At 73.0% G+C, this 9,255-nt stretch overlaps 1 protein-coding gene across 1 annotated transcript; it reads left to right on the forward strand.

The window, feature by feature from the left end:
- The first annotated feature begins 3,979 nt into the window (after window positions 1–3,979).
- LBX2 (ladybird homeobox 2) lies at window positions 3,980–8,906 on the forward strand. Its single transcript, XM_075150494.1, has 2 exons — window positions 3,980–4,304; window positions 7,535–8,906. Exons 1-2 carry the CDS (start codon window positions 3,980–3,982, stop codon window positions 7,942–7,944), a joined length of 735 nt encoding a protein of 244 aa, XP_075006595.1. The 3' UTR covers window positions 7,945–8,906.
- Window positions 8,907–9,255: the final 349 nt, after the last annotated feature.

The raw sequence follows: 9,255 nt of genomic DNA on the forward strand, positions 1-9,255 counted from the left end.
GGGCATGAGACCCCAGCGCTCCTCGCCCCGGGCCATCCCCGTCCCTGTCCCCATCCCTGTCCCCGCCGCCGCTCCCCTCCGTGCTCGCTGCGTAATGGAGCAGGGGTCAGCCCCGCTCTGGTGCGCGCGGCGAGGTCGGCGCGTGTTAATGAATAGATCATTTGCCAACAGCTCCTGGCGGGGGATCCCCGGCGTCCCCCTGCTCCCGGCACATTAATCCCCGTTTACCGGGGCGAGGTGTAATCCCATTAGTCGTGGCTTCACCCGCGGCCGCCGGCCCCGTGAGCAGGGTCAGGATTTATTGCCAATAATTGGCCAGGTCTCCTCCCCCGGCGCGGGGCGCGGCGCTGCCGGCGGCTCCCCCGGTGATGCCCCACTTGTCTCCGCTACCGACGGTTTAATTTTGCACTGAGCTATTCCCCTTATTAAAGGAAAATTCATTTGCAAGCAATTTCCATGTGCAAACTGCTCTGCAGCTCCAGCTCCGGCGCGGGGCTGGGAGCGCCCCTAATCGAGTTACCGCCAGGCGCTTCGGCACGGAGCCGCGTTATTGAAATGGATCCGCTAAATAATAGATCAGGGGCAGAGCGTGGTGCTGGGGCATAAGCGTATTAGCGGGCTGAGCTGCCGCCTCCCACCCCTAATCACGTTACCCCGGCACAGGGAGTTGCCGGTGCGGCACAGGCACCCCAGGGTGGCGCGGGCCTTCCCCAGCCGGCTGCAGCGGGGCCGCAGGCACGCAGGGGTGGGCGGCCCCGGGTGCTCCCCGTTGTGGGTGCCTCTGAGCTGGGGCGCCCGGAGCTGCCGGTGCTTGGAGCCATGGGTGCCCCTGAGATGGGGTGTCCTGAGTGGGGGGACAGGGCAGCCCCAGCCACTGGCGCAGACGGTCTCCAGAGCGTGTACACCCTCATGCAGGCACACACACCCTCCCACGAGCACGCACACCCTCCCACGAGCACGCACACCCTCCCACAGGCACGCACACCCTCATGCAGGCACGCACACCCTCCCACGAGCACGCACACCCTCCCACGAGCACGCACACCCTCCCACAGGCACGCACACACACACGCTCAGGCGCTGCTCGCCCTGCGCCCAATGCGAGGGGTGCAGGGCCTGGCACAGCTGCCGGGGGAAGGAGCACGAGGGGCTGGGCCCCGGCACATTCGGGCGCTGCCGCCTGCCCCAGCCGGGCTGCCAGCGGCCACAGGGGGCTGGGAGGCAGCTGGGGAGCTGAGGACCCAGGCCTTGCACATGGTCCCAGACCCCCAGGGACCCCCCAGGGGACCTGAGCCCCAGCAGGACGGAGATGTGGGAGCCAAGGCAGGGCCTGGCAGTGCCACGCCGGGGTGCACTGCCCTGCGGTGCCCCCGGCTCCGTCCTAGCAGCCGTGCCCGTCACCATCCCCACCGGCTGCGGGCGCCCGGCCAGCGCAGGGCGCTCTGCCCCGCTCTGCAGGAAACTCCAATGTTCCTGCAAAAATTCAGAGATCTCTTTTTGTTTTCCACTGTGTCCTGCTTTGGGGTGAAAAGCGTTTCCTATCCTGTGTTCCCGGCAGCTGGAGCTGACGCTTCCCCCGCCTGGCGGTGAGCCGGGGGCCGAGGCTCGCCCTGTGCCGGGGCTGGGGGGCGGCTGGGGCGGCAAGTGGGGAGGGGGCGGCAGGCCTGCCACAGGGGTGGGGAGCACTGCTTCGGCAGGCAGCATGCCTGCGCTGCATCCCTGCCGCCATGCCCGTGCCCATGCCCGTGCCGTGCCCTTACCCGGCCTGCGGTGGCTGCCGGCAGCCGGGCAGGATGCGGGTTGCCCAGCCCACCCTGGCAGTGCCCGGGGCTGCCTCACTGGGGCACGACTGGGGGGTCAAGGAGGTGGCGGCACGGCTCCCCGGGAGCATCCCTGGGCACCTGGCTGCTGCACAGGGGCTTCACCCCAACCGCTGCGAAGCGATGGGCAGGGGTGACGGGGCAGGGGCAATGGGGCAGGGGGAACGTCGCATCCCACCAGGGTGAGCACTGCAGTTGGAGATCCGCCCGGCTCCCAGCCCGACTCCTGCCTGTCCTGCCCGGTGCCCAGGGCCCAGCCCGGCCAGAGTGCCCTGGGCACTGCCAGCCCAGGACTCTGCAGCCGTTCCCTCCGGTCCCCGAGCAGCTGGAGTTGCAGGGGGCTTTGCTCCGTGGGGCAGGGCGGCTGCAAGCCCCGATCAGCGCACGAACAAGGAATTAGCCTGAGTGGCAATTTCCTGGTGCATGTCACAGGACATTAGCTGCGACTGAGCCTAGGGCGCGGGTGCCAGCCGGGGCTGGGACCGGGGAAGAAGGGCTGTGCACCCTTCCCCGCCCCTGCCCACTGGGTGCCCGGGGCCTCATGTCCGGCACGGTGCCACGCGGTGCTGCTGGAAGAAATCACGGCTCACAGGGGCCCAGCTGAGCCCGGGGCCACCGGCAGCTCCTGTTGGGCCGGCAGCCGGGGCAGCAGCAGGGGAGGCAGCTTGCCTGCACCCTGGGACAGGCACCGTCCCCCCGCAGGCAGCGGGAGCCGGCAGCACGTGCAGCAGTGGCAGTTCCACCCGCTCCCCGTGCCTCCCCACGCCGCGTTGCCGCCAGCCAGGCGAGCGAGCCCTCCGGAGAGGACAAAAGCCGCGTGCAAGGCAGCCGTGCAAACACTGCCGTGTCGGCCTGCCGCGCCCTGCACGCCGGCGGGCGAGGGGCCCTGTGTGCCCGTGGGAGCGGGGCCCGTCTGGCGGCACCATGCCGGGGTGGCCGCGCTCCCAGACTGGCACTTCCCGGGAGCAGCCTGCAAACCTCTCCCAAATCAGTTCAATCCCAGGCTGCCGGAGCCCCCTCTCCACCCCCGCCCGCCGCCCGCTCCGGCGTTTAATTGCTCCGGCTGCTGGGAAATTTCAAGGTTGAATTTATCTAACTCCAATTTCCAGCCGGGGGATCGCGTTCTGCCTTTGTCAGCAAGATTGGAAGCCCCCAACCCCTCCCGGCACCGGCACTGCCGGGTCCCCCTGCACCTGCTCCCCCAGCCCGGCACGGTTCTCCCACCGCCCTCTCGCCCACAGGTTCATTTTCTCTCATTACCGCCATGACCCCTGCGCCCTCCACACCGTCACCGTCGCCGGGCCCAGAGCATCCCAGCAGCAGACCCATGGGGGCACTGGGCGGGATCGGGACCGGGGGATGCCAAATCGCCCCGGAAGGGCGATTCGGCATCCCCCGGTCCCGATCCCGCCGGAGGATGTGGACCCGGTGTCAGCAGCCGGGGCTCACCTGCGTGTGCGGGCGTCCCCGGGCTTTTTACGAGCGGTCGGGATCCCGGAGCTATTTGTACCGGGGAGGGCAGTGAAGGCGGGGGGGGATTTATGGCCGGGCCGCGCTCTGAAACCCAAAACCCACCCGAAGCGGCCTAATCACTCCCAGACGCGGCGGCCCCTGCGCTTTTATGGGGCATTTTAGAGCAGGGGAGCTAATAAATTTTTTTGCGACGGTAAAAGCCCCGCTGAGCATGGGGGGGGGCAGCGGGCACCCACCGGCCGCCCCCCCGGGGGGGGGTGGGTTAAAATCGCTGTACAAGGGGGAGGCGCGGCGCTGCGCCCCGTCTGCACCCCGGAGAGGGAGCGGTGCCCCCCCCTCACCCCCCCCGTCGGTGGCTCCTCCTCCTCCTCCCGGTGCCCAATTTGCCGCCCCGGCCCCGGGTCTTTAAGGCTGCGGCACCGGGGCCGCGGGGCGGGGGGGGGAGCGGCGGCGGGCGCGGAGCTGCCCAGCCCCGCCGAGCGGCTCCCGGCGCCGGGAGGCCGAGCGCTCCCCGCCGCCGCCGCCGCCGCCGGGCCCCCGCCGAGGGGGCGGGCTGCGCCCGCGGGGTTTAAGTGCGGCCGCGGCTTGATGCGCGGGCGGGACGGCGGCGGCGAGAGGGGGGGATCCCGGCGGGATGAGGCGGGCGCGGTGCTGAGGCGGCCCCGGTGCGGGAGCGGGGACGCGCCATGACCTCGGCGCGGGAGGCGGCCGGTTCCCCCCCGCTGCACCCCCCGGGCGGCGGCCGCCGGCGGAGCGCCCTGGACCAGCTCCCGCCGCCCGCCAACTCCAACAAGCCGCTGACCCCCTTCGGCATCGAGGACATCCTGGGGCGGCCCCGCGGCGGGAGCCCCCCCGGCCCCGGCCCCGCCGCGCCCCCCGCCCGGCTCCCCGAGAAGGCGGCAGGGCCCCGCGGCGGCGGCTGCGCCCCGTCCTCGCCGCTCTGCGCGCTGGAGGAGCTCGCCAGCAAAACCTTCCAGGGGCTGGAGCTGGGCGTGCTGCAGGCGGCCGAAGGTACCGGGGCGGCGGGGGGCTCCGCCGGGACCGGGGCGGGCCGGGGCCGGGGACCGGGCAGGTGCCGAAGCCGGCGGGTGGGGGGGCCAGGGCTGCGCCGCCGCCGGGCCCGTGACGGGGCCGGGGTCCCTCCTCGCCCCCAGCCCGGCGCGGCCCCGGTAAGTTTCCTTCGTGTCCCGGAGGGGCGAGCGCGGCCGAGAGAGCCGCGGCCGCGGGCAGGGACGGGGCCGGTGCTCGCCCGGGGCCGCTGCTCGCCCGGGGCCGCGGGGACACGGCCGCCTGGCCGGGGCGGCCCCTGCACCGCTCCCCGGAGCCACACCGGGGCCACGGCCCAGGGGGAGGGAGAGGCCCGGGGCCGGGCACCGGGAGCCCGAGCGACCCCCGGCCGAGCCCGCTGCGCGGAGGCGGGTGAGCTGCAACAGAGGGACGGAGCTCCGGGAGGACCGGCCGGGCTGGGCCCGGCAGCTTTACCGGGAGACGCGGGGACCGATCCGGCCGCGGGCCTCAGGAGCCGCGGTACCGGGCGGCGGATCGGTCCCGCGGCGGCGGCCGTGCTGCACCGAGCGGAGCGGCGGCACCCAGCCCCGCCGAGCCGTGGCCCTGGCCGTGGCCGTGACCGTGACCGTGACCGGGCGCCGGGGCAGAGCGGCGGATCGGTCCCGTCGGCAACGAAAACCCGTTACCGACCCCGGCGCCGGCGTCCCCGAGCCCCGGCGGGCTCCTTCGGCGGGGACGGTGGCTCCGGCCGGGCCTCGGGTCTCCGGCAGAAACCCGTTACCGGCGGGGCCGGGGAACCGGCGCGGTTCCCGGCGGGTCGGGCAGCCGCTCACCCTTATGGACGTTGCCCGCGGGCGGCCCGGACCGGCGGCGGCTCCGCCGGGGCACCGGGCCCGCGGAAACGAACCGGCCCCGCCGGTCCCCGGCTCAGCCCCAGCGGGGAAACCCGCCGTGAGAGCGGGCGGACGGACGGACCGACGGACCAAGCGGCAACCGGGACCTGCCGCCCGCCCCAGACAAAAATCCTCCATCGACCGGACAGACGGACACGGGCGGGCAGAGCGCGGCGACCGTCGTTAACGAAAAATCCCTTACACGGACGGACACACGGACAGACAGAGTGGGGCTCCCGCCGTTAACGAAAACCCGTTACCTGGACGGACAGATGGACATCGACAGACAGAGTGGGGCTCCCGTGATTAACGAAAAAAAACCTTACCGGGACAGACGCACGGCCAGGGATGGGCAGAGCAGCGTTCCTGTAATTAACGAAAGAAAAAAACAAACCGTTACCCGGCCGGACTGACCGACACGGACGGGCAGAGCGCGGCTCCCGCCGTTAATGAAAAATCCGTTGCCCGGCCAGACAGACGGACGTGGGCAGAAAGAGCCGGGCTCCTGTAATTAACGAAAAAAAAAAGCCCTTTCCCGGCCGGGCCGAGCGGCGCTCCGGTAATTAACGAAAGCCCCTTACCGGCCGGACAGACGGACACAGCCGGACAGAGCACGGCTCCCGTGATTAACGAAAATAAAAGACCCTGATCCGGACGGACAGACGGACACGGCCGGGCGGATCGGCGCTTCAGTAATTAACGAAGAGAAGCCGTTGCACGGCCGGACAGACAGGCAGATGGAAGGCGGAGAGAGCGGGGCTCCCGGAATGGAGGTAAAAACCCGTTCCCCGGCCGGACAGACGGACGCGGCCGGGCGGAGCACGGCTCCCGCGGTAAACGAAAAAATCCCCTTACCCGGCCGGACAGACGGACAGAAACGGGACAGAGCAGGGCTCCCGGAACGGAGGTAGAACCCCGTTCCCCGGCCGGACAGACGGACACGGCCGGGAGCAGCGAGGTTCTCGTAATTAACAAAAAAACAATCCCTTCCTGGCCGCGGCTAACAGAGTGAACCGGGACGCACGGACAGACGGACAGAGAGAGGAGAGATCGAGGTTCCCGTAATTAAGGTAAAAGGCCGTTACCCGCACGGGCAGAGAGACAGACGGACACGGCCGGGCGGAGCGCGGCTCCCGTGATGAACGAAAAAAATCTCTTTGCCCCGATGGACAGACGGACAGAAACGGGAGCCACCGGGGTCCCGCCATCGAGGTAAAGCCCCGTTGCCCGGACAGACCTACGGACACGGCCGGGATGGCCCGGGGCTCCGGTAGCGGACGCCCGAGGCCGCTGCACGGACGGACCCACTCGCGGCCCCGGCGGGTCGGGGCGGCGGCCGGGGGTCCCGGGCAGCGGAGCCCCCGCTGCGGGCAGCAGCGCCGGGACCTTGCGGCCGGTGTGGAGCCTGTACCGATGCCGCGGGCGGACAAGATCCGCATCTCACGGGCGGTTTCTCTTCTCCTCCGCCAGCAGCAGCGCCGGATCGGGGCCGGATCGGGGCCTCGGGGCTGCGGCGCAGCCGTGCCGAGAGCGGGGACCGGGCCCCGGGAGACTCGCACCGACCCGGGGCCGCCGGCACCGGGGCTCCTGAAAATCGCTGAGCGAAAGCAGAGGCGCTTCGTGCTGCCGGTCCGTCCCCGCCGCCGGCGGCTCCCGGGGCTCCGCTACCGGATGCCGGCCCCGGCGCGGTGCGGGCCCCGCAGCAGCGGGCCGGGCTCACGGACCGAGCCGGCGCCGGGGTCGGGGCGATCTGCCGGCGGGGAAGGGCCGGACCGGAGCCCCGGGACCGCCGGACCGAGCCGCCGGCGGAACACGGGTGGGCTCGGCCCCGCGGGACACGGGTGGGCTTGGCCCCGCGCCGCAGCGGGCGGCAGCTCCGGCGGAACCGGGGCCGCTGTGGAACGGCGCGGGGCCAGGCGGGAGCGGCGGGGCGGGCCGGGCCGGGCGGCTCTCGGCTCCCGGCACCGGGGACCCGGCAGCGGCACGGGGCCCGGGGGGCGTCACGGGCAGGGCCGGTGCTCGGGCTCGGCGCGGCTCGGTTTGGTTTGCACGGCTGAGCTGGGCCGGTACGGCTTGGCTCGGTTCAGCTCGGCTTAGCTTGGCTGGGCTCGGTTCAGTTCGGCTCGGCTCGGCTCGGCTCGGCTCGGCGCGGCCCGGCTCGGTCCGACCGGGTTCGGCGTTGCACGGCTGGGAAGGGGTCGGCGGGGGTCGGCGGGGCGGGGACGGGCCCGGCGGGGCTCGGCGCGGCGGGGCTCAGCTAAGCTCGGCTCAGCGCGGCTCGGCGGTGCGGGTGCCGCTGCCGGTGCTGGTGCCGGCGCGCTGAGCCCGCTGTCCCCGCAGGTCGGGAGCCGCTGGGAGCCCTGGGGCAGCGCCCGGCCTGCAAGAAGCGGCGCAAGTCGCGGACGGCGTTCACCAACCAGCAGATCTACGAGCTGGAGCAGCGGTTCCTGCGGCAGAAGTACCTCTCGCCGGCGGACCGGGACCAGCTGGCGGCGCGGCTGGCGCTCAGCACGGCCCAGGTCATCACCTGGTTCCAGAACCGCCGCGCCAAGCTCAAGCGGGACCTGGAGGAGCTCCGGGCCGACGTGGCCTCGCTGCAGGCGCTGCCCCCCGCCGCCCTCCAGCAGCTGACGGCGCTGCCCGACCCCCCGCGCCCCCCCGGCCCCGGCCCCGGCCCCGGCCCCGGCCCCGGCCCCGCGCCGCCGCCGCCCGCCGAGCTCTCGGAGGAGGAGATCGACGTGGGGGACTGAGGCGGCGGCGGCGGGGGCCGGGGGGGGTCCCGGGCCGGCACCGAGACTGACCGAGCCCCCGGGCTGGACGGGGCGGCCGCGCTGCCCCCGCCCCGGGGGGAATTGGTGCAATTTTTCGCTTTTTTTTTGTCCGTCTTTCCTTTTTTTTTTTTTTTTAAATTTTATTTTCTAGCGTGTCTGTCCCGCCGGGCCGTCAGCGGCCCCGCCGCCCCGAGAGCCGGGGGCACGGGGGGGAGCACGGGGGGGCCCGGCCCGGCCCGGCCGGGTGTAAATATTTGGAATAAAGGCGACACCTTACTAAGGAGCGCGGAGGGGCTCTGGCGGCGCGGCGGGGCGGGCGGGCGGACGGGCGGTCACCCCCGCACCCCCGGACCGGGGGGATACTCTGCTCTGCCGGCTTACCCTCGCCGGAGCACGGGGCACCAGAGCCCCCCCGGCCTCACGGCCCGGCTGCGCCCATCCCCGTGCCCCCGGCGCCGCGGCGCGTCCCCCGGCTGCGGACCGCCGCGCTGCCCTGCCTTCCCCGCTCCCGAGAGCCGAAGGGGCCCCTCGGGGGGTCCGGTACGGCGGGGGGGGGTCACCCGGTATCAGCCCGGGCGGGAGCGGGCGGGGGAGCTGCCGGCAGCGGCCCCAAACGGGCTCCGCGTGCTCCGGGCCCGCGCTGCGGGGAGGGTCTATGAGTCCGTGTCTGTGTATCTATGCGTGTCCATGCGTGTCCGTGTTTCCAGCCCCACTCGCACACTCTCGTGCCGGCTGCAGGGGGGCGCAGGACCCGCGGGGGAGGTCGGGGGGGGGCACACGCCGGGGGCGGGGGGCAGCGCCCGTCCCCCCCGTGACGGATTCCCTCCGGCGGCGCCTCCCGCGCCGCTGCCCCGCACATGACCCGAGTGGGGCCGGGCAGCGCCCTCGCTCCCCCCCGCACCTGCCCCGGCCGCTGGAGTCCACACCGCCCCTCGTGACGTCATGCCCCGGTGACGTCACTGCGCGAAGCGGTGATGTCACTCTCTGGCCTCGCCCCGGGCTGAGCTGGGCGGTCCGGGGGGCGGCAGGGCAGGAGGCCCGCGCGGGGAGGGGGGGTGCGGGCAGCCCGGGGGAGGGCTCCCCCCCCTCCCGATGAGCAGCTCCATCGCGGACACCCCCCCCGTGCCGCAGGGCACGGCCCGCGCGAGGCGCCCGGAGGCCGCGGGGACGGGCGGCCGCGGGGGGCGTCGGGCAGCTGCCGGCTCCCTGCCCTCGGCGAGGGTCCCCCGGGGCCCCTGTCACCGCAGCTATGCGCGTCTCGGCTGCGAGTCCCTCCAGCATCCATATGAG

The sequence above is a fragment of the Calonectris borealis genome, chromosome 4 (assembly GCF_964195595.1).
Source record: "Calonectris borealis chromosome 4, bCalBor7.hap1.2, whole genome shotgun sequence".
In the NCBI taxonomy this organism is placed as follows: Eukaryota; Metazoa; Chordata; class Aves; order Procellariiformes; family Procellariidae; genus Calonectris; species Calonectris borealis.

What these genes read in the sequence shown, in the direction of transcription:
- LBX2 (XM_075150494.1), top strand. Translation starts at nt 3,980, where the DNA reads ATGACCTCGGCGCGGGAGGCGGCCGGTTCCCCCCCGCTGCACCCCCCG. An exon ending in CGTGCTGCAGGCGGCCGAAG is followed by an intron (nt 4,305 to 7,534) that starts GTACCGGGGCGG and finishes CTGTCCCCGCAG; the next exon opens with GTCGGGAGCCGCTGGGAGCC.